This window comes from Macaca mulatta, chromosome 2, assembly GCF_049350105.2.
Source record: "Macaca mulatta isolate MMU2019108-1 chromosome 2, T2T-MMU8v2.0, whole genome shotgun sequence".
Taxonomy (NCBI): Eukaryota; Metazoa; Chordata; class Mammalia; order Primates; family Cercopithecidae; genus Macaca; species Macaca mulatta.
This window is the reverse complement of record NC_133407.1, coordinates 157,224,045-157,248,466: the sequence shown is the minus strand read 5'-3', so window position 1 is coordinate 157,248,466 and position 24,422 is coordinate 157,224,045. Positions and strand designations below refer to the sequence as shown.

The window sequence follows — 24,422 nt, the reverse complement described above, 5'->3', positions numbered from 1 at the left end:
GGATTCAGTTAGAGTATTTTGTTAAGGACTTTTGCATCTATGTTCCTCAGGGATATTGGTCTATAGTTTTCTTTTTTGGTTATGCCCTTTCCTGGTTTGCGTATTAGGGTGATACTGGTTTCACAGAATTATTTAGGGAGGATTTCCTCTTTCTCTATCTTGTGGAATAGTGTCAATAGGATTGATACTAATTCTTCTTTGAATGTCTGGTAGAATTCAGCTGTGAATCCATCTGGTCCTGGATGTTTATTTGTTGGGTTTTTTTTTTTTTTTTTTACAAGAGCTGCTCAAAGGAGCTCTAAATCTTGAAACAAATCCTGGGAACACATCGAAACAGAACCTCTTTAAAGCATACATTTCACAGGACCTATAAAACAAAAATACAATTAAAAAAAACAAGGTATACAAGCAACAAATAGAAAAAGTACCTCTCACATCTCAATACTAACGTTAAATGTAAATGGTCTAAATGCTCTACTTAAAAGATACAGAACTGCAGAACGGATAAGAATTCACCAACCATCTGCTGCCTTCAGGAGACTCACCTAACACATAAGAACTCACATAAGTTTAAGGTAAAGGGGTGGAAAAAGACATTCAATGCAAATGGACGCCAAAAGCAAGCAGGAGTAGCTATTCTTACATCAGAGAAAGCAAACAGAGGCTCCTGCATTTGGACCCTTCCAGACCTCAACTTACATACCTCTTCACTTGGCTGTTCAATCGTGTCCTTGATAAGAAACTTTAACAGTGAGTAGAGCACTTTCCTGAGTTCTGTCAGTAGTTCCAGTGATTATCAAACCTGAGGGCCGGGGGCGGGGATGGTGGGAACCACTGAACTGGTTGTCAGCCTTGGCACCCCATTTGTGGCCAGCATCTGAAGTGGGGAGCAGTCTTATGTGATTGAGCCCTTCACCTGTGAGGCCTGCACTGACTCCAAGAGTTGGTGTCAGAGCTGGACTGATCTCTAGGATACCTAGCTGGTGTCAGAGAATTGGAGAACTTGGTGGTATGGGGAAAATGACATGTATTTGGTGTCACAGGTGATATCAGAAGACACCACTGCTACTTTTAACCAAAACCTCCTTTCCCAGATTTTCTCTCCCCACCCAGTTTCTGTCTCTTCTCTTTCCTTCACTCTAAGCCCCACTCCTCCAATATGCTGGGTCTTCCTCGACTCACTCCTCACCCACACCTTGGAAAATCCATCTAGCTTGCAACCAATTCAACAAAATCCTCAGTGGCTAGCCTGAACAGTCTCAACAGGACAAACACTCCCAGACCCAGCTGTTCTTCTTCTTCAGGTCTGAGGAGGGTGGGAACAAGGGGCTCAAGTCAACCCCATCCTACAGCTGAGGCACCTGAGGTTCAGAAAGGAAAAGAGTTGCAGAAAGTCAGGAGATGCTCTGCACCACCACTAGGACCTGCTCCTTCAGCCACTCCTCCCCAGCAGCCCCAGGACCTGACCTTCCAGGGAGCTCCTCCTGCCTACATGTGAGCATCTTCCCTTCCCATCAAGGCTCCATTTCTCAACAGCAGTTTGCAAACTTTAGCCTACAGGGAGCTGTTATTGTTAGGAAAGCAGGAGCCTAGGAGAGTCAGAGCAATGCCATTTTAAGTTCAGCTCCATCTTGACTAACAAGACACATTCCTTGCTAGTCATGACCCATGGCCCTAAGATGCTTATGGTTGAGGAAACAGCCTAAAGATCCCTGCAAGGACACTCCTACAACAATGGAGAGTCCAGTTATCCCCATACCCATAACCATATATGCTTTCCAGTTAATATAACTATTCTTTGATGGACGCACACACTGAAATGTCAAAGAGAGTTGTCTTTAAATCAACTTTGTCATGCTGTCTGCTCACTCTCACGTAGTCACAGCTTAATTTAGTCTTTGCATAGATAAGACCCCTATATAAGAAAAACGTAAAACAAGACTGTACGTTCCTCCACTTGCTTTCTAAGGACGCTCTGCTCTGTAATGGAGTAGCTTTCAATGAACTTGCTTCCTTCACTGAACTTTGAGACCCGCCTTAAATTCCTTCCTGTGCAAGATCCAAGAATTCTCTCTTGGGATCTGGATCAAGACCCTTTTTTTCTGGTAACATTATCGGTAAACAGTGAAATGAAAAAAATGAGAAGTGAAGAGCAGCACAAATAATTTGCCTTCTAAGGTAAATGCATGCCAGCATTGCTGAAAGACCTTTAGCACCCAGGAAACACCTTCCTAAGGCAGAAGATGCATGGACTCTAGTTATTGTATAGCAAAAGACATGTATATGCCATCATCAAGACACAACTGCTTATGAAATAAACTGTGGTTTAGTTTCTCTGTACTCTTTCAGTGTGAGGAATGTCTTGGTTATTATCAACATGTTTTTCTTATAGGGACCTTCTCAGAAAACAATAAGGGATCAATGAGTTGTTTTCATCAGTTGTATGTGATATTATCAGTGCTTATGAGTTGGTTTCCTCTTTCTTCCTATTGAGGGAAGACAGCACTGCTCAGCCTTGCAGTTGGGTGGGGCCATGTGGCCAGCTCTGGCCAGGGGAATATGGAGGGAAGTGCTGGGTTATCCAGGCTGGGAAAGCTGGTGCTCAAAGCTGTAGTCTGGGAGGCTCACTCTACTCTGCTGACCTGCCCTCAGAAGCTACATGTTCCAGGTAGTGCAGTTCTGGCACTGCGGAACCTCTGTTAGCCAGGATTGCCTAGCCCCCTCCATCCACATTTTGCCTAAGTGAGAAATAAAACATGATGGTGTCAAATCCCAAACATGTTTTATACCTTCCCCCCAGCCACCCTTTTTTTTTAAAGAGATAGTGCCATGCTCTGTCATCCAGGCTGGAGTGCAGTGGCCCAATCATAGCCACTGCTACTGCAGCTTTGGTCTCCTGGGCTCAAGTGATCCTTCCTCCTCAGCCTCTTGATAGCTGAGACTACAGGTGTGAAGCCACCATGCCTGGCTAATATTTTAATTTTTTAAGTTTTTTAAACGTTATTTTAGATTCAGGAGGTACACAGGCAGATTTGTTAAGAGTATACTGCATGATGCTGAGTTTTGGGCTTCTCTTGATACTATCACCCAGATAATGAACATGGTCCCAATAAGGAGTTTTCCAGTTCTTGCCCCCTTTTGGAGTCCCCAGTGTCTATTGTTCCAATCTTTACATCCATGTGTACCTGATGTTTAGCTCCCACTTATAAGTGAGAATATGTGATATTTGGTTTTCTGTTTCTGCATTAATTTGCTTAGGATAACAGCCTCCAGCTGCATCCATGTTGCTGCAAAGGGCATGATTTCATTCTTTTTTATGGCTGTGTAGTATTCCATGCTGTTTATGCTCCACATATTCTTTATCCAGTCTGCTGTTGATGGGCATGTGGGTTGATTTCATGTATTTGCTACTGTGACTATGCTGCGATAAACATACACATGCAAGTGTCTTTTTGGTAGAACAATTTATATTCCTTTGGGTATATACCCAATAATGGGAATGCTGGATCAAATGGTATTTCTATTTTTAGTTCATTGAGGAATCTCCAAACTGCTCTCCACAGGGGCTGAACTAATTTACATTTACACTTGCAGTGTGTAAGAATTCCCTTACAATTTTCTCCACAACCTCCCCAACATCTGTTCTTTTTTTAAATAGTAGCCATTTTGACTGGTGTGAGATGGTATCTCACTGTGGCTGTGATTTGCATTTCTCTGATAGTTATGTTGAACATTTTTTCATATGCTTGTTGGCTGCATGTGTGTCTTTTGAGAAGTGTCTGTTCATATCCTTTGCCTACTTTTTAACGGGGTTATTTTTTTTCTTGTTGATTTAAGTTCCTTACAGATTCTGGATATCAGTCCTTTGTTGAATGCATAATTTGCAAATATTTTCTCCCATTCTGTAGGTTGTCTGTATACTCTGTTGATAGTTTCTTTTGCTCTGCAGAAGCTCTTTAATTAGGTCCCAATTGTTAATTTGTTTTTGTTGCATTTGCTTTTGAGGACTTAGTCATAAATTCTTTAAATTCTTTCCCTAGGCTGATGTCCAGAAGAGTATTTTCTAGATTTTCTTCTAGGATTTTGATAGTTTGGGGTCTTATATTTAAGTTTTTAATCCATTTTGAGTTAATTTTTGTATGTGGTTGAGAGGTAGGGGTCCAGTTTCATTCTTCTGCATACAGTTCTCCCATTTTCACAGCAGTTTCCCCAGCACTATTTATTTACTAGAAAGTCCTTTCCCTGATGTTTATTTTTGTTGATTTTGTTGAAGAACAGCTGGTTGTAAGTGTGCAGTTTTATTTCAGAGTTCCCTATTCTGTTCCATTGGTCTATGTGTCTTTTTAATTTTTAAATTTTTTCTTGTAGAGATGGGGTCTTGCTATGTTGCCCAGGCTGGTATTGACAAAATGCATAGATGCTAAGTGTACAGCTTGAAGAATATTGATAAATGTAGACACCATAGCCACTACCCTAATCAGAATAGGGAACATTTTTATCCCTCACAAACATCCCTCAGTCATTTTCCTATCAATTTCCATCCTCCTGCCCAGGCAACAGTGTTTTGCAGTTTTCAGGGAAAAAATATTGTAGTTCTTTGGTAAAATTCTTTTTGAAGCTATTCTAAGGGGGGGTTTTCCGAATTTCATTTTTTAATTGCTCATTGCCAGTGCATAAAATAGAACTGATTTTTGTATCTCTTACCCTCAATCTCGCTCAACTTGCTTATTAGCACTACTAAAATGTGTGTGTGTGTGTCTGTCTGTCTGTGAATCTCTTAAGGATTTTCTACATACAAAATCATATCACATGCAAATAGAGATAGTTTTACCTCTTCTATTTGAATCTGGAAGATTTTTATTTCACTTTCTTGTCTAACTGCCCTGGCTAGAACCTCCAGTGCAATGTTGAATAGAAGTGGAGAAGGCAGACACCCCTGTTTCTGATCTTGCGAGGAAAGCCCCCTATTGACTTTTTCTGTTTTTGAGACAGAGTCTCATTCTGTCACCTAGGCTGGAGTGCAGTAGTGTGATCTCGGCTCACTATAACCTCTGCCTCCTGGGTTAAAGAAATTCTCCTGTCTCAGCCTCCTGAGACTACAGGCAAGCACTACCATGCCCAGCTAATTTTTGTATTTTTAGTAGAGATGGGGTTTTGCTATGTTGGCCAGTCTAGTCTCGAATTCCTGACCTCAAGTGATTCGCTTACCTCGGCCTCTCAAAGTGCTGGGATTTCAGGCATGAGCCACCATGCCTGGCCCCCTTTTGGCTTTTAACATGGACAAAGCAAATTACTTTTCCACTTCACCAGCCCTTCTCTTGTTGTTTGCTTCTGAAGAACCCAATTTAAGACAAGGCACCTCACACAACTGCCTCCTCCAGTACACCCTCCGTATTGGTTGCCAAAGTATTCATTCCAAAAACAAAGTCTTTGATGACAACAGCTATTGCTGAATGAGATCCCTTAGTACCAAGCTCTCTGGACAAATACTCCAGGTAATGTCAGCAGCATTCTCACATCCTTCAGAAAACTGAGGTGCAGAGAGAATCCACAAATTGCCTGAGGGGCTAGTCTAGAAAAAGGCAGAACTCAGCCTTGTACCTCATCCCACATAAGCACCGTGCTGTCCTGCCGAAGAGCTGGGTCACGTGGTCACTTCCAGCTTTGAGGAAAGCTTTTTTTCCTTCCTCTTTTTTGTTCTAAAAATTTTCACATACATAAAACAGTGAAATAATAATGTAGTGGATTCTAAGATACAGTCACCTAATGTTAATATTTCTCTTCCACACCATTTGAGTGTAACTTGTAAACATTATGGCACTCCACTCCTAAATATTTCAGCATGCATTTCCCAAGAACAAGAAGATGAACATTAATTCTACAGTATCATCTAGGACACTATTCCATATATAAAGCATTCCCAAAAAACCTAAGTATCTTTTGATAGCTTTCCTGTTGTTGCTGTTGTTGTTTTAGTTCAGGATCCAATTAGGATTCACTGATGCATTTCAGTGCTATGCTTTCTTCGTCTCTTTTTAAAATGTTTTATTATTTTGTTATTTTATTTTATTTTTTAGAGACAGGGTCTCACTGTGTCACCTAGCCTGGAGTGCAGTGGTCTAATTACGGCCCACTGTAGCCTTGACTTCCTAGGCTCAAGTACTCCTCTCACCTCAGCCTTCAGAGTAGCTCAGACTACAGGCACACACCACCACACCCAGCTAATTAAAAAAACTTTATTTTTTTAGAGATGGGATCTTGCTATGTTGCCCAGGCTAGTCTTGAACTCCTGGCCCCAAGTGATCCTGCCACCTTGGCCTCCCAAAGTTTTGGGATTACAGGTGTGAGCCACTTCTCCTGGCCTCCTTCGTCTTTTTTAAGCTATCTTTTTTTTTTTTTTTTTTTTGGTTTTGTTTTCTATGACATTGACCTTTTGGAAGAGTCCAGGCCAGTTGTTTCCTAGGATGTTTCTGGGTTTGTCTGACTGTGTCCTCGCCATTAGATTCAGGTTACACTTTTGACGAGAATACTACACGGGAGATGTTTTGTGTTCCTTGTTGTATCACTTGGGGAGGGACATTGTGCCAAATGGTCCCACTATTTGAGATGCTAAATTTGGTCATTTGGTTAAGGTAGTGACTTCCAGGTGTCATCATTGTAATAGGTTTTCCCTTTGTAATAAATAAATCTGTGGTTGGGTAGGAGGGAAGGTGTTGTGACAGGTCCACTCATGGCTGCCTAGCACCCAGTTCCCACTTCCCTGCAACAGAACCCCAATTTCCTTTGCTGCAGGAAAAAATCAGCACAGATGTCTTCGTGGCCCTCTGAATACTCAGTGGCTGTTGGGCTCTGTGGCCAGGTATGATGGCTCATGCCTGTGATCCGAACACTTTGGGAGGCCAAGGTAATCCCAGTACATTGGGTGAATAGCCTGTTCCCCAACAATTTTTCCACTCAATGACTTTAGTATCCTTTGACAATTTTTGCCTCATTTAGTTAATCCTCTGAAGGTGGAAAAATGGCAATTTAAAAAATATCAAATTCCTGCTGTACTGGTTAGCTGGCATTTTTTTGCAAAGAAGAATCTCCCTACTCTCTTTCCCATTCTCTCTGTCACTCTCTCCCTCTCTTCCTCCCTCTCACTAGAATAGGCTAATGGATTTAAAACAATTAAATGTGCTATAAGCCATTACTCTTTCTATTCTTCTTGATGTTCAAGTTGTCCCACATCTGACTACTGGGAGTCTAGGAGGCAATTTTTTCTAATTGGGCACATGCCTGCACCCAGGAAATTGGGGTTCTGTTGTAGGGAAGGGAAAACTGGGTGCCAGGTAGCCACGAGCAAACCTGTCACAACACCTTCCCTCCCCAGGGCCTCAGTTTTTTGGGCCTTAGAACAGGGTAATAAAACTCCAGGATGATTCTGAGGACTCAATTAATTGGTTCTAGATTAACTGCATGAAAATCATGTGTGCTTGTGCCCTGAAGCCTGGCACAAGGAAGGTCCTCAAAAAGCTCTGCTGCCCTTCCCCTCCTTTCCTTCACTTGCCTTGCCACTGCCTTTATCCTCCTCCTACTATGGATCAATAATGTTGCATTGTCTTCAACTGTTTGCTCCTCAGTTTTCTGATCTGTGAAGTGGGGATAAAGAACATATTGGTTGTCATGAGGCTCACCTATGCTGCTGTAAGTCTGTGAAATTCCAAGACTCCCCAAGGATTCTTCACAGTGGGAGTGAGGCCACACAGAGTCTCATGGTCACCTTTGGCTCTCACTCGTTTTGCTGAATTAGCTCAGCACAGATGTCTTGATGGCCCTCTGAATACTCGGTGGCTGTCGGGACCCATGGCCAGGTGCAGTGGCTCACCCCTGTAATCCCAGCACTTTGGGAGACCAAGGTGGGAGGGTTGCTTGAGCCCAGGAGTTCGAGACCAGCCTGGGCAACATAGCGAGACCCAGTCTCATATACATATACATATATATACACACACATATATATACACACACATACACACATATATATATATGCCAGGTGTGGTGGCATGTACCTATAGTCCTGAGAGGCAGGAGGATTGCTTGAACCCAGGAGGTCAAAGCTGCTGTGAGCCATATTCGTGCCACTGCACTCCAGCCTGGGCAACAGAGTGAGACCATGTCTCAAAAAAAAAAATTTAATTAGCACTTTGGGAGGCCGAGGCAGGCGGATCACAAGATCGGGAGATCGAGACCATCCTGGCGAACATGGTGAAACCCCGTCTCTACTAAAAATACAAAAAAAATTTAGCTAGGCGTGGTGGCGGGCACCTGTAGTCCCAGCTACTCGGGAGGCTGAGGCAGGAGAATGGCATGAACCCAGGGGGCGGAGCTTGCACTGAGTGGAGATTACGCCAGTTCACTCTAACCTGGGTGACAGAGTGAGACTCTGTCTCAAAAAAAAAAAAAAAAGTAATTGATGAAGATTATATATATTTAAGGTATACAATGTGATGGTTTGATATACATACACATTGTATAATGCTTATCACAATGAAATTAACACATCCTTCACCATCTATGCCGTGCACTCGATCCTCAGAACTTGTTCATCTTTTTTTTTTTTGAGTTGCAGTCTTGCTCTGTCACCAGGGCTGGAGTGCAGTGGTGAGGTCCCACTCACTGGAACCTCCGCCTCCCAAGTTCAAGCAATTCTTCTGCTCAGCCTTTCAAGTAGTTGGGATTACAGGCACGTGCCACCACGCCTGACTAATTTTTTTTTGTATTTTTAGTAGACATGGGGTTTCATTATGTTGATCAGGCTGGTCTCAAACTCCTGAACTCGAATGATCTGCCTGCCTCAGTCTCTCAAAGTTCTGGGATTACAGGCATGAGCCACTGTGCCTGGCCAGAACTTGTTCATCTTATAACTAAAGTTTGTACCCTTTGACCATTTCCCCATTTCCCCACTTCCTAATCCCTGGTAAGAAAGGGGTGAGGAGGAGAGAATGATTGAGAGAGAGCAGTAAGGCTCTGAGATTGAGAATAGCTGAGGGTGAAGAAGCCAGTAAACATCCCAGAGCTGGTGTGACCATGGAATCTTTAGGAACAAAAGTATCTGCTAGTTTCATTCAAAATACTTTATTGGCACACCCCACTCCATCCAGGTTGCCAATAGGAGCTCCAAATACTTTTTGCCTTTTTCATGTAGCCATCTAGTTTTCCTCAGCTCGGCTTCAGGCGCACTTTTGCAAATCAAAGCCATTCAGCAACTCAGAGGAACAAAAAGGGGCTTAGTTGAAGGTAGCAGTGTCTGACTGGCAACCGTCTGTGTGCTCCCTTACACATAGGGTCCTGTGTAAGAAGCCTACACACAATGCCTGGCACACTGCATTCCACACATGGTATGTACACTCCTTGGGCAATGCCTCCTAAAGGCTTAGGACCATTCCCTGTCCTCCCGCGGCACCCACACTCAGATCCTGCCTCACAAGACCCGACATGATTTGGTTCTTCACCGCTCCTCTGCTCTCTTCTCACTTTCCAGCCATGGGATGACCCCTCTTTCTCTTTTCCTGCCTGAGGCTCCCAGAAAACCTCTTTCCCTACCTTCTACATAAATCCTACTCTCCCTTGGGCTCAGTTCAAAGCTTCTGCCTCAGAAGTTGCTCTGACCGCTGAAATTAAAAGAGGCCTCCTTCTGTTCATTTCACTCGTGGCATCACGATGCAGTTTTCTGTGTATCACCGTCAGTTTCCTTGCGTGCGTGTTTGGCTTTTCACTTGTTTCCCCCCCTTGCACTGTAAACCTCTCAAGGGCAGGACACTCGCTTTCTTGAGCGGCGCTGTCACGCTCTTCACGTGTATGCTGAATGAATGAAGCGGTGAACCCTCAGAAATTCGCCTCCAGATGAGCGCCATGGCCTTCTCGGCGTCTCCTGGCCTTAGAACATCACCGTTGGCTCTCCCTCAAGTGTGGGCTCCCAAAGCGAGAACATGACCCTGTCCTGAACCCAGGCCGCCACTCCAGGGCCTCCGCCGGTACACACCTTCAGCCACAGCCTAACGCACTCTGGCAGGCGCAGACCGCCACGCCCCCACCCCTCCAGACGGAAGGACTGCAACCCCCACAAGGCACCGCGACTCAGCGCCACCCGATTGGTGAAGCTTCCGGCAGCGACCAATAGGACGTGGTTTTGTTGGCGTGTGCCGCGGCCGCGCGAGTCCTGGAAAGCGTTGTTGGCTCGGTTGCTCTGGAGCCGGGCCCGGGTCTAGTGGCTGCCCGCCCTCCAGCAGCTCGCCATGGGGAGCACGGAGAGCAGCGAGGGCCGTAGGGTGTCCTTCGGAGTGGACGAGGAGGAGCGGGTCCGGGTGCTGCAGGGTGTCCGGGTGAGCGACGCCGCCTGGGCCGGGGCGGGCGTGGAGGCCGCGGGCGGGCGGGGGAGGTGCGGGGCGGAGCGCGGGGCCAATGCTTCTTCCACGCGTGAGGGACGTGGGGCTTGGGAGACTCCTGGGGCTCAGGCCAGGAAGAGGCTGCACCGAGACGCGAGCCCGAGGCTGGCAGCCTTGTAGCTTCGCGACACCGGCTTCAAAGAGGGAGGAGTGGAGAACGGGACAGGTGCGAGGCCCCTGGGACGCGAGGGACGCCCTGGCCACGTCCTGGCTCCGGTCGGCTTAGTTTTTACGTTTCTTGAATTTGCGCCCGGCCTCCCAGCCAGTGTCCCCTCAGGTGCGCGCGTTCAGTTCTGGGTACGCGGTGCCTCCTACCTGGGCTTTGCCTGGGGACTCAGCTCTTCCCCGCCGGTCTGTTCTCCACAGCACATCTGCGGGGCGCTGGAAGAACCATAGCTCAGATACGATCCCCTTCCCTGCCTGAAACCCTCCAGTGGGTTCCTAGCGCGCTTGGATATTGCCTTACCTGGTTCCAAAGCTGGCCGGTGCCCGCCGACCTCTGGGACTGCATCTCGGGCCATTTCCCTCGCGTGGCAACCGCACGTAGTCCCCAGCCTCAGGACCGCCGTGTTTTCCTGGAGGGTGCCGCTGGCTCAGCACAGGGTCTGTGCACCCGCTGTTCTCTCTCCTTCAGCTCTCCTTAAATCCCGCTCCTTCTTGTAATTCTTGTAGTTCAGATATCCCCTGAGAATCCTTCCCTGATCACCCAATCTGAAGTAGCCTCCTACCCCCCGTCACACATTTATTATTTTCATCGCACTCATCACAATGATCACTTTTATTGGTAATTGTTTACTTGTTTATTGCATTTACCGCTAGAGTGTAAGCTTGTTGAGGCTAAGGTTCCTGTCTGATTGAAGACTGTCCCCAGAACCCAGAAGAATAAAAGCAGCCCTTATTGCAGGGTAGGGGCCATGCGTTGGACTAAACCCTGTATAAGTAACTGATTTAATTTTCAACAGCCCTGTTTAGCCCATTATTAAAGATTAAGGAGAACTAAGGCACTGAGAGGTGAAGAAGCTGATCCAAGGTCATGTAAATAGTAAGTGGGAGAACTGGGATTGAAACAAGCCAATTCCGGGGCATGTTGCTGTGCTCAGCCTCTTCCTACACCTGTGTCTACACCTGCAGGTGCTTTGTAAGTAACTGTGGAGAGATGAGTGAACCCAGTAAAGGGGACCAAGATTAAATGAAATGCACAGAGCTGGTTACAGGTGAATTAGTTAAGGAGGAATTAGGGAGGTGGCTTAGAAAGACAGACTTTAGGACGTCTTGCAGGTGCTCATTAGCTGTGTGACCTAATGGGTAAAAATCTCTTTTGAGCCTCAATGGCCACGTTTAAAAAAAAATGATGTGTATGTATCCTATGTACTGCCTAGGATAAGATGATGTCTGTGAAAGTGTTAAGGAAACACACAGAGAGAGTGCTTTGAGGAGGCCTCTCTTCTTAGCCTAGCAGAGTACTTGGCACATTTGGTGCTTTCTAGGTGTTGTATAGTTTTGTTGACCTCCCTTGTGGCAAGGATTAAACAGGGGAGGAGATGGCTTGTGTTGGAAGGCCGAGAGGGAGGAACCTGAATTGGAATTTAGAAAGATAAGCTTGGCTCTGTTTGGGTGCTCTCACCCTTGTGATTTGGTCTCCTGTTTTGGGGAATGTTGGAAAGTTAAGTTGGAGTCTTCAGAGGTTCAGGGGAGTGCCTTTGGGGGTGCCTTCTTCCAAGTTGATTGGAAACCTCATGTTTTTTGAGTGTTATATAAGACAGGTACATTTTATTTCGAGTTCTCTTAAATACTTCTGCAACATATAAATTCTCTGTATTTAAAGATGGAGAATTGGGCTTAGAGGGGTTAAGGAATTTGCCCAAGGTGTTAACCTGAGTAACTTCTGGGACTTTAATTAAGATCTTTTGGGTGCAAAAAGCAACTTTTTCTCACTTCTCTAATTCCCTCCCCTCCCCACCCCACTGCCCATGATGTATGCAAGGCAGCCTGAAAATTTTGTGACAATACCCACACCTGTCCTTACAGGGATGTTAGTGCCCCACTTAGTTTTAAAACTAGAAGGGACTTTGGTGACTGACTGCTTTCTTTTCCAGCTGGGCAAACTAATCAGAGAGAATAAATGACTTGTCCAGAGGTGCACAGTAAAGTGCACAGCCCCATGTAATGAGAGCCATGTCCTTCCTTCTGCTTGTGTTTGAAAGAGGAAAACTGAAGAAAGGAGGTGATGGTAATGAAGAAAGGATGTTTTGGTGTAGGGGCTTTTTCTGTTAGCAGAGTTGCTTGAGGGTTGAGGAATTCACCTTGTCTTTAGGTAAGTGAGTGAAAAAGATTGCCAGATCAACAAAACAGTTGCCAAAGTGAACAAATGAGTTAATTTAATGAGAGGCAGATGCCAAAGAAGATCTGCCCCAGCTTCTTTAGAGCAAGTTGAATATTCTTAATGACCATTTGTATTTAATTCCTGAGGCCTGGTCCTAGAAAGTGTTCTAGGCCCTTTAAGATTAAGTATTAGTGGCCAGTAGTGGTGGCTCATGCCTATAATCTCAGCACTTTGGGAGGCCGAGGTGAGCAGATCACCTGAGGTCAGGGGTTCAAGACCAGTCTGGCCAACATGGTGAAACCCTGCCTCTACCAAAAATACAAAAGTTAGCTGGGCATGGTGGCACACACTTGTACACCCAGCTACTTGGGAGTCTGAGGCAGGAGAATCCTTGAACCCAGGAGGCGGAGGTTGCAGTGAGCCGAGATTGCGCCAGCCTGGGTGACAGAGAGTGACTCCATGTTAAAAAAAAAAAAAGATTAAGTGCTAGGCCTTGCTAGTTTACATACTTAATTTGCATACATTCACAAAGTGTGTTCAAACCATAATTCCATGGAAGGTAAAAGAAATTTAATGAATGCAAAATGCTACAGTTATATTCAACTCCAGTTTTCAGAGCAAATGTATGAAATACGTAAAGATTTTGTTTCAACCAGTACATTTAACCTCGTCCTTCAGTAAGAGAAGGCATACATGGCAGTCATGTCCCATATGTGTCCACTTTCCCTCTTCTCTCCACATGAGCTGCCGCCTTTGGTGATTCAGCTGACGTTGGTTGCTTGTGAGCATCCAGACCCCTCACTGTTCACCAACCTTTTCCCCTTTCCCATCACTGAGCCCAATCCTGTTCCAGTCACTTGCATGTTCCCAGAGTCATTATCCCCTCCAGGCTTGATCAACTTTACCATCATGCATTGCTCCCATGAGGCTGATTCTGGACCACGACGGAGGGGAAGATCAGGAAGAATGTAGTCAGACACACAAGAGAGTCCCCCAGTGTGCCAGTGCCAGAGAGGCCGTGTGCCAGAGTGCTGTACCTGCAGCTGCCAGTTATTCCTTACCTCAGTGAATGTCCACTGTCTTCATGTTACTTGTCCAGCACTGGGCCTGGCCTTGCTGAGACAATGAGGGACAAAGCCGAGGACCCTGTCATCATAGAGACCTCAGCCCAGTAGGGAGAATGGACCAGAAAATAAGAGACACAGCAAAAGACTCAAAGAGCTGCAAGAGCTAAGGAGGAAACAAAAAGTGTGCAAAGGCTACTGGGGCTGCCACTGAGGTGGGATGGTCAGGCAGTGCCTCTCAGGAGGAGATGTTGACTGTGGCCTAAGCCAGCCCTGTGAAGCGTGTGCATATTCACTCTGTGCTAAGCACTGTGCCTGGTGTATTTGGAGCATCACCCCCAGAAATTCCACATGCTTACCTTGTGAGGGGTCATTATCCCCATCTCAGAAGGGAGGAAACATGTTCAGTGAGGTGAAGTAACCTAAGGTCACAGAGCTGGAACCTCAGGGTCTCTGACTCCTTAGCCCATGTGCTTGGCAGCCACAAGGAGGGTAGGATGCTTGAGGATGTGGCAGGTGGCGAGGCCAGACTCAGGGCCTAAATGCCAGGCAGGGCTGTGAACATGTTGTTCTGGAGGCCACACTGCAGTTCTCTGGTCAGGAGCAGAGCTTTGGAAAGGTTCTATCTGGTGACACTGATTTTTCTTTAAAAACAAAAAACAACAGGTTTAAGCCAGGTGCAGTAGTATGTACCTGTAGTCCCAGCTACATGGGAGGCTGAGGCAGGAGGATCACCTGAGTCTAGTAGTTTGAGTCCAACATAGCAAGACCCAATCTCTTGAAAAAAAAAAAAAAAAACAGCTTTTTTGAGATGCATTTTACATATTATAAAATTCACCCATTTCAATGCTTTTTAGTAAATTTACACAGAATTGGGCAACTGTCACCACAATCTAATTATAGAACATTTACAAGACCTAAAAAGATGCCTTGACCTGTTTGTAGTCACTCCCCATTCCCACTCCCAGTCCCAGGTAACCATTAATCCTGTTTCTCTATAAATTTACCTTTTCTGGATATTTCATAGATAGTCACTTCTTGGTCTTTCAATGACTTATCCATGGGTCATTGGTTCCAGGACCCCCATGGATACCAAAATCCTTGGGTGCTCAAGTCCCTTATAGAAAATGGTGTATTTGCATATAAACTACACACATTCTCCTGTATACTTTAAATTATCTCTAGATTACTTATAATACCCAGTGTAAACTTTATGTAAATAGTTGTTACACTGTGTTTTTAAAGATTTGTATTATTTTTTATTGGTATATTATCTTTTATTCCTTTTTCTCAAATGTTTTCCATTGGATCCATGGATATGGAGGACTGACTGTAAATGATTCACGCAGCGTTTATTTCTGGCTTCTCCACTGAGCAAGTGTTTTTGATGTTGGTTCATTGATGTAGTAGTATATATCGATAGTCCATCCTTTTTATTGCTGAATGGTATCCTGTTTTATGCACGTACTGCATTTGGCTTATTCAGTCACCAGTTGAGGGCATTTGAATTTTTTCTACTTCTTGGTTGTGAGTAATGCTGCTATGAACATTTATGTATTATACAAGTTTTTTTTTCAGGCAAATGTTTTTAGTTCTCATGGATAGATACCTGAGAGTGGATTTGCTGGGTCATTCAGTTTATGAATTTTATGAATTGTCAGGTTTACTTTTTAAAGAAACTGCTGAACTGTTTGCTGAAGAAGCTGTACCATTTGATATTTCCACGAGCAATATATGGGATTCCAGTTTCTTCATATCTTCACCAACACTTGTTATTATGTTTGATTCGAGTAATTCTAGTGGCTGTGAAATTGTATCTCATCGTGGTTTGAATTTGCCTTTCCCTAATAACTAATGATGTTGAGCAGCTCTTCATGTGCCTATCCATATATTTTCTTTGGTGAATTGTGTATTCAGATCTTTTGCCCATTTTTAATTGGATTATTTATCTTTTTATTATTGAGCTATAAGATATCTTTGTGCATAGTAGGTGTGTGTAGGTTATATGCAAATACTCTGCCATTTTATATATGGGACTTGAGCATTCTCAGATGTTGGTATCCACAGAGGTCCTGACACCAATCCTACATGGATACCAAAGGATGACTGTCCTCAATTCTGCCATTGTAGGGGAAAGCAGCCATAGACAGTATATTTAAGTGAATGGTTTTGACTGTGTTCCAAATAAAATTTATTTACAAAATCAAGTGGTGGGTTGGATTTGGCTCAAGCACCAGAGTTTGCTGAATCCTGATCTAAATCGATGTTTGCATCATGAGATCTCTTATTTCTCCAGGCTCTGTTGAAAAGATTATTCTTTCCCCATTGAATTACCTAGGAACCTTTGTGAAAATCCAGTGAACATAAATGTAGGGGTTTATTTCTGGACTTTCAGTTCTGTTCCATTGATCTTTATGTCTGTCCTTATGCCAATACCATGCTGTCATGCTGATTATTGTGGCTTTCTTTCAAAATTGGGATGTGTAAGGCCTCTAACTTTGTTATTTTTCAAGATTATCTGTTCTGTGTCCTTTGCATTTCTGAATACATTTTAGGATAAGTTTGTCAACTTCTGCAAAGAAGCTGACAGGGATTTTGATAGGATTTGTGTTGACACTATAGATTACTTTTGGGAGAATTGCTATTTTAGCAATATGGAGTCCGCTAATTAGTGAATATGAAGTATCTCTCCATTCATTAGATCTTTCTTAAGTTTTCTGAGGAGTGTTTTGTACTTTCAGTGTACAAGTCTCGTACTTCTTAAATGTATTCCCAAGCATTTTATTATTTTTGATGCTATTGTGAATGGAGTTATTTTCTTACTTTTTTCTTTTCATTTTCTTACTTTTATAGTTGGTTTCTGTATATTGACCTTATATCTTGCAACCTTGTTAGACTTATTTATTAGTTCAATTAGGGTTTTGTTTTGGGTAGATTTCTTAGGCCTTTTTATAGGTAGGATCATGTTGTTTGCAAATAAAGACTGACTTCTTTTCCAGTCTGGATGCCCTTTTTCTTGCCCTCTTGCTTTGGCTAGAATCTCCAGTACAATGCTGAATATAAGTTGTGAATGTGAATGTCCTTGCCCCTTGTTCCTGAACTTAGGGAGAATGCATTCAGTCTTCCATCATTATGTGTGTTAGGTGTAGGGTTTTTGTGGATGCCCCTTATCAGATTGATAACTTTATCTTTTAATAGTCACAGCCACTGCTTTCTCTGTGTGCCTATGTCCTGTTTTCCTCTTATGAGCTCTAAGAGGGCAAATCCTGGATTTTCATGATAGTGTCTGCTCATTAGTATATACATGTTGGGTTACATGCTTGGATTAATGAATTGGCAGTCCTTCTCTAGCCAAGCTGGCGATCCTGTGGCAGCTGTGCATGAGAATCTTATTCTTCCAGGCTTTAACACACACTGTTCTGGATGTGTGCGGCAGACTTTGTTTTCCGTCACGTGGTTGCCTAGTGAAATGCTTCTGAGCTTGCCTTCTTGACTGTTTCAGCTTGAACATGGAAGTTCCTTATGATATGTTTTACATGATTCCTTTTCCTTTTCTTTCTTTTGTTCCTGCTGGATGTTAACCTCTGTGCTTGGGTTCCTGTTCACCCTAGAATGTCTGCTTTTTGGTTGCAGCATTCATCTTAGTTGACTCGCTTAAAGGCAGTATGGTAAACAGAAAATCCCAGACCTGGACTTATGCCCTGACACTTCAGAAGGATGAGTCTTTCTCCTTATGTGCAAGATAGAGATATGATGTAGCATCTCCATGCACCCATTTAGCATAGACACTGAGAAGGGGTTGCATTATAGGTCTTCTCTGGTCTTTTACAGCTGTAAAGCTCACCTGGTAACTGTTTGGATGAGTGCAGTTTGATGGAGCCCACATCAGGAATTGCCAGCTGGAAAGCCAGAAAACAGGCGGCCAACTTCTCTGCTACTTTTCAATGAAAAGTATCTGCTTCTGATTTCAAGTCCAGCAAACGGTTCTTGAGTTCACACTGTGTGCTGGTTTCTGGGCTAGCTGCTTTCACATGTGTTATTCTGTTTGATGCTCCTGAATCCATCACATCATCTGACAAGTGCTGACGCATTAGAAAACAAGGTAAAGCAAATTCTGCAGGGAAGCACAGTGCTTTAGGTCTCTCTACCTTTTCCATCTCAGCTGCTGAGGAGCGGAGGCTCATCTTAAAGACAGGATGGTTGAAGGCCCAGACACCTGCGTGTAGATTTCCCTCTGGTGCGCTCCATTTTTCTGCCTTGGAGGTTCTGAAACTCACTGTGTGTGAGAATGACAGCAGGGGACTGTCTACACAACCACACTGTACTTTAGGTGCAGAAGGAATCACTCTCAAGGGTTTGGTTGAACGTCCTTTAAATTTTATTGTAATAGTAGAACAGTGTAACCAGTAATACAATCTAAATAGTACAATAGTTAAAAAGTTATTTCCACCTTCTGACTTCAGCATATGACCCTCATATATGATGAAATTCCATTACATTCCTCCTTTCTTGTATCACAGTACAATGTTGAAGGTCTCTGTATGTAAAAGATATATCTATAAAATAATATAAATGTAAGGTGGTTGTTAATTGTAACCCTTACTAAGCTCGTCTCCGGCCAGTTCCCACATTTGGAAAGTAAAGGTGCTGCACTGGAAGGCAGCCTTGATCCTCCCAGGTTTCAAGTGCTGCCTTTTCCCTTTATTGGAAGGGGTCATTTCTGCTCTCCACAGTGGCACTGGTGTCCAGCATCAACCACCGTCTCTGCCCTTCCTGTGTCCGGTAGGAGCTTCTGACCTTTTCTGAGCCCGCTATCCCTTCTGCGCCCTGTTTCTGGCCATTCTCTTTCATCCTCATTGATGTACCCATGACTTCTGGATTCTAAATATCCAACCCAGAGCTTTCCACATGCCCCTGCCAGCACCCCATGCATGTCCCATGGGTACATTTAATTGACTGTGTCCAAATGGGGCTTACCCACTTTTCTTCTCTGCCCCCTTAGAGATGACCCTTGTCTCTTCTGTTGTGAGTAGCTCTACTATCCAGTCCTTCATCCGCATTCCTCTCTTTCTCTACATTCATGACAAGTCTTGAGCTTCACCTTCCAACAGTTTCTCAGTTTTGCCCTCTCCTGTTTGTTCTTTCTATTCTCAGTTCAGGCCTACATCGTCTTCCCTTTGACCAGTGAAAAATTGTTCTTTATTAGCTTGCTTCCTACAAATCTATACTTTCTGGTGCTACCAGGCTAATTTTTTTAAAAAGGTAAATTTTACTTTTGAACAGGTTTCCTGCAGATGGTCATTAAATGCAGACAGTTGAAAAGGAGGCGCCCAGGGAAAAGCCCATCTCCCTTCTGCTGTGTTTTGTTGGTCCTGCTCCCAGAGGCAGCCCGTGACCAGCTTCTCGTGTCCCAGGGACTGTTCAGAGTTGAGACTGATTGTGTCGCGTCCTTTCATGTCTCTCCCTTGCCTCTCAGTTAAAGGCATGTTTCCTCCATGTGTGGGGGCCACTTTCTGCCTTCACTGTGCCTCCCTGCAGGGACACTTGCTCCTGCGGGACCTTAAGCTGCTTCATGCATGTGTGCCTGTGATTCTCCTCCCCTCCTGGCTGGCCAAGTGCAAGTGTTGCCTTCAGAAGGAGCTTTCGGTGGTGTTCTCTGCAGACTCTGTGCTCTCCTCCCAGGGCTTACTGCCCTGGGCTGAAATGATCTATTCCACACTTACTTCCTTACTGCCCCGTGAACAGGGGCCACATCTTCTTCATCTCTCTGTCCTCAGCACCTAAGCCAGAGCTTGGCACAAGTCAATAAAATTCTTGTTGGATAAACTTTTAAGCCACTGGCTCAGTTTTTCTTGCCTCAAGCTATGAGTCCAGAAACTTAATGATATTAATTGATTTTAAGTAATTGCTACCGTTTAAAAGTTGGTAGGCTTTACATAAAATTGATTTTTAACTTTCTTTGAGGAACAAATGGAAAGTCTGCCATTCTCATATGGCAGCACTTTGCTGGAGTCGCGAGGTGGCTACGCTCTTCATGTGGCCGTGCAGTCTCATCACAGTTACACCATGGTATCCTTGCACGGTGCTTTATACATTTTATTTTTTAAAATCAGGCCTGTTTTATTTGTTTCCACCACCTGCCCAACTCCTGTGGGCATTTGTGTGTGCCATGCTTGGTGTAGGAGGTCTCCGAGGGCTCTTCTTGTTCTGCCTTTCTGGGATTGACATCTGTGGTGAGCAGCCGGTGCATCTAATTTCAGCTCATAGAAAACTGAAGAGCTAGGGAACAAAATCTCCAAGGCAACAGCCTTAGGCAAGGGGGTGATCTTTTTCGGATCATGGGGTTGAGCAACACCTCTACATAGATTGGGGTGTTGGGAATTGGGGTGTTGGCACCAGGAGCTGACAGGCTGAGTGTCTGGGAAGCCTGTCCTTTTGAAACTGGCCGTGTTGGCACTGTCGTGGTGCTAGGCCTGCCCTAGCCCACACTGCCTGCTTGCTGTAGGTCTGAGCTGATTTTATCTCTTCCTGGTTTTCCAGTGCCTGGCACCCAGCAGGCCCTCGGAAAACACTGCTTTGAGTAGATGGAGTATGGCCGCGTAGGCCTGTCTTGGCTGCTGACCCACTGTATAACTTTGGGAAGTCACTCTCTGTACATCACTGTCTTCATCTTTGGAGTGAGGACGATGACACCGCTCCTGCCTGTGATGCCTCGCTTTGTAAACTGTGTGAACTTTCAATGCAAAGAATAATGCTTGAACTGCTTCCCCATTGTGCCTTCCCAAATGTGCCTAGGTAGTTAACATTTTTAAGGCTAAAAACATGCTCATTTTCACCTTGACATTCAATTAGTTTTTAAAGTAGGTTGTCTGTTTTGTGAGTATACGGATGCTCCACCCGTCCATCTTCCTGGGGCTCCATAAAGCAGTGGGTGGGGGAAGTGGGAACTGCAAATCATTCTATTGTTTCCCAGTCTTCCCTTCTATGAAAAGGGTTACTTGTCACCTCAGAGCAGCTCCATGTTATTGCCTTTACTTGTGCAGGGGTCCCTGTTAAGTGTCCAGGGTTTGGATTTGAGTCTTGGCCCTAGCACTTCCCACGTTTCACCTCCCCGACTCTAGTTTCTTCATCTGTAAAATGGCGGCTGCTGCACAGGGACTACCCTTACCCGGAGCCTGGCATATGGAGCGTGCTCTAGGATCAGCAAGTCAGGGTCGTTTTTGTCATTAGCCTTAAATAGGCACCCTTATCCCTCTTGGGTTGCGGTCTTCTCTTCTAGCCGTGAGCTTTGCTGCCCGCCTCTGGAGTGTGGGGAAATTACATTCTTACTCTGGCCTGCCCTAGGCTCTCGTATGCCAGGGATTCCCTAACATCTTTCTAGAGAGGTAGCCTCTTGCATCTTCCTGTGCAGCCTGTTTGCCTGTGGAACAGAGCTGCATGGATGGACTTGGAACATGACACACTTACAGAGCTCAATAATGTGGCTCAATAACGATGCCTGCCTCTTTCCCGCGAGCCAGAGTCAGGACCTTGCTATCAGTTTTCCCCATCCCTGTTACTTTAGGAGTTTTTCTTCTTGTGGAATGCATCTTATTTTTAAATGCCAGCTGGTCACAATTTCTCATGAATCCTTTCAGAATTTTCCCAAGGCCGTGGATACAAGTGGACTCTTTCTGCAAGTACAAATGAGATCACGCTATTCCGTCCATTCCCTTTTCCTCTTACCTGCGCATTCAGTCAGATGGTCTAAATAGTTTTACTTCCTTGGTGTCTTTTGTATCCATTCCGTCCCTGTCACTGCTTCAGTTGTCACACTTCTCAGTGCTCCTCCTCCTGATTTGCACTGTTGTGGTGGTGCCCCTGCTACCAGCCCCTTTGTCATCTCAGTCCCGCCTCCTGCTCTGCCAGACTTTCCTGTGCAAAGAGAAGACTGACCACGTCCCTGCTTGTAGCCTTCACTGATTCCCAGTTCCAGCTTCCTTGACTTGCCATCCAAGGCCCTCGACAGGTGGCACTCCAGCAGCTCCAGCAGCTCGTCACACTTGATGTTTTCATGTCCCTGCCAGACTGAGCCGTGGTGCTCCTTGGAGCTCTCTCCCTTCTGTGCCTTTGCTCATGCCGCGCCTCTCTCTGGAACGCCACCTTCTACTCACACCTCTTCTCTGCCATCGTCCCTTCACGCCTGATTCAGGCCATCTCCCTTCTCTCCTTTCTAGCTGGAACTCAGAGTTCCATTGTTGAACCTCCTGGGCCCTTAGCAGGGCTGCTCGTATCTACTGCTCAGTGGCTTGTCTTCTCTCCCTGTGTGTCTGTCTGTTCCACCCTGCTTGACCGTGAGTTCTTCGAGTAGAAGGGTCAGGGATGTCATATCTTTATGTACTCCATCGTGCTAGTGCCATGTTATGGACCCGGGCCTCTAATAAATATTTAATTCATGTGGTTCACAAACATTTGAGTGTCTCCAGTGTGCTAAGCCCTGAAGATACAGCAGGAGCATCATGGAATCCCTGCGCCCGTGGAGCCACTGTGCTGTTGGAATGAAGATAAAGAAGTGCTTGGGTTCTGTTGTGCCAGGTGGTCATAAGTGCTGCGAAGAAAGCAAAGCAGAGTAAGGGGAGGTGCTGGCAGGGGTGAGGTCGATAGGGGGGTTGGTTCCAGACAGGGGAGTCGGGGAAATGCGTGCAGTCCCCTTTGAGGCTGAGCCTGCTGGGAGTCAGTTGGTTCCCTGGCCTTTCTGCAGCAATCTTGACCCCTCTGCTTTTTATCGCTTTAGCTTCTGTGGTGGTTGTCCCTTCTAGGGGCCGTTCTAGGCAGTGAGTGCTGCTTGGCAGGTGCATCTCCCCTTGTTCTTGCTGTTGGGGGGATAGCCAGCTGCCCTCAGAGCAGAGCAGCACAGCAGTTAAGCATACAGGCCCAGGGTCAGGTGGCTTTCCCTGCAATCGGGCTTTGGTCCTGCAGCTTCATGGGCTGGGCAAGTTCTTTAACCTCTCTCTACCTTGGTTTCCTCAAGTAGAAGGTGGGTGTGGCATTGTGAGGATTAGTGAGATGGTCTGTGCACAGTGAGTGCTGGATGAATGTTAATCAGTAGGTAGGTAGCGTTAGTAAGGTGGCACAACTCAGTTACAATCGCGACTCTCATCCTCATGACCTTATATCGTGACCTTATATTGGGTCAGCTGCACACTGCTCACTCCTGTCCTTGTTCATTCAGTTGTTGATAACACTTACTTGAGGTTTTTAAGATGGCACCCTTCTCCTTACAACCTTTTAGTCGTGAGGTGGCCATGTGACTTACTCATAGACCTGTATGGTTTAATAAAAAACCCATATCGTGGCATGCACCTATAGTCCTGGCTACTCAGGAGGCAGAGGCAGGAGGATGCGTTGGGCCCAGGAGTTCAAGACCACCTGGGCAACATAGGGAGGCCTTATCTCTAAAAAAAAAAAAAAAAAAAAAGAAAGAAAGAAAGCTGTAGTCCTTTGGGAACTTGCCTGTAAGTTCACAGTTGCTTTTGGGTGAAGGCAACATTTTGGTTAGGGTCAAATTTTGGTTTCTTCCTTGGAAGGAAGTGGAATCTGGGTTCCAAATGCATTTGTTAAGGTGGAAGTGCTGAGGGGGGTGTGTGTGTGTGTGTGTGTGTGTGTGACTGGCGGGGGCTTAGATTGAGGCTTGGGCCTCTCCCTGGCCTGGCCTTGCATCTGACTCAGACTGTCTGTGGGCCTTCCCCACTCTGCACGCCTTCCCACCCTCCATCATGGAGCTTGTAGGGCAAGGACTGTGGGCTGGAGAGGGGAGGAGAGAGAGTCTCTTCCTGGACTCTACTTTGTCATCAGAGACTTGTGGAGGTGCCATCCAAGTGTGCCAGGGTAGTGGCAGGGAAGAGGCTCCTCTCCTTGGTGTCCCCTTGTTACTCCAGGGTGAGGGTTGGTTCAGGTTTGAGCCACAGGATGTCAGAGCTGGAGGGCGCTTTAAAAAGAATCTGTGCAATTTAATTTTGTGTACAATATGGACAAGCTGAGAAGAGACTTACTCAAGGTTGCAAAGTTACACGGAGAGCACTTAGAACAGTGCTGATGGTCTGTGGCAAATGCTAACTGTTGTTATTATTGCTAAACTCATATATTTTTATGTACCCAATATGTGCCTGGTATGGATTATAATTAATATTTGTGTAGCACTCTGCAGTTTTCACTTAATAGCTAATATCGTTTGCATTGTACCAACTGCTTTCTGTAGATTGCTTCATTTAATCCTGGAAATCATCGTAAAGTCTGTACCATTAATTCTTTCCATCTAACAGATGAGGAAACTGACTTCGAGCTAAGAAGTTCCCTGGCCAAGGTCACACAGCTGGTATGCAGCTTAGCTGGGATTCAAACCTGGGCTGGTCCGACTGCAAAGCACTGAGTTCCTGAGCTGCGCCACAGCCAGGCCAGCCTTGAGGGAGGCTCCATTTTCTAGGTGGGGACAGTGAAGCTCACAGAAGCTAACAAATTGGGGCAGCAACATGCAGCTGGAGGGTGGGCAGAGCTCCTCCTCCCCTGCACTGCTCTATATTAGCCCTCTGTCCACTGACCACACAGGACCTCCCGGCCAGCTCTGATGGCACT

At 45.3% G+C, this 24,422-nt stretch overlaps 1 protein-coding gene and 1 long non-coding RNA gene across 24 annotated transcripts in view; one reads left to right on the top strand and one right to left on the bottom strand.

The window, feature by feature from the left end:
- Positions 1-301: 301 nt before the first annotated feature.
- Positions 302-11,001, bottom strand: LOC144339356 (uncharacterized). Its single transcript, XR_013414330.1, has 2 exons — positions 10,891-11,001; positions 302-367 (listed from the first exon to the last, which is right to left on the bottom strand). It is a non-coding gene; the product is annotated as an uncharacterized LOC144339356 (long non-coding RNA).
- Positions 10,203-24,422, top strand: part of CHCHD6 (coiled-coil-helix-coiled-coil-helix domain containing 6) — a 246,887-nt gene continuing 232,667 nt past the window's right edge. For 15 of the 23 annotated variants that reach the window (XR_013413425.1, XR_013413424.1, XR_013413426.1 and 12 more), the window contains exon 1: positions 10,203-10,361. Coding sequence is in view for 13 of the 23 variants with exons in the window: in XM_077990940.1 (XP_077847066.1) it covers positions 10,275-10,361 (87 nt within the window). In the remaining 10 variants the exon portion in view is untranslated. Of the gene's footprint in view, positions 10,362-10,412; positions 10,591-17,642; positions 17,914-24,422 lie in introns of those variants that run through there. The other 8 variants (XM_077990949.1, XM_077990948.1, XM_077990954.1 and 5 more) reach the window with 4 other exon arrangements.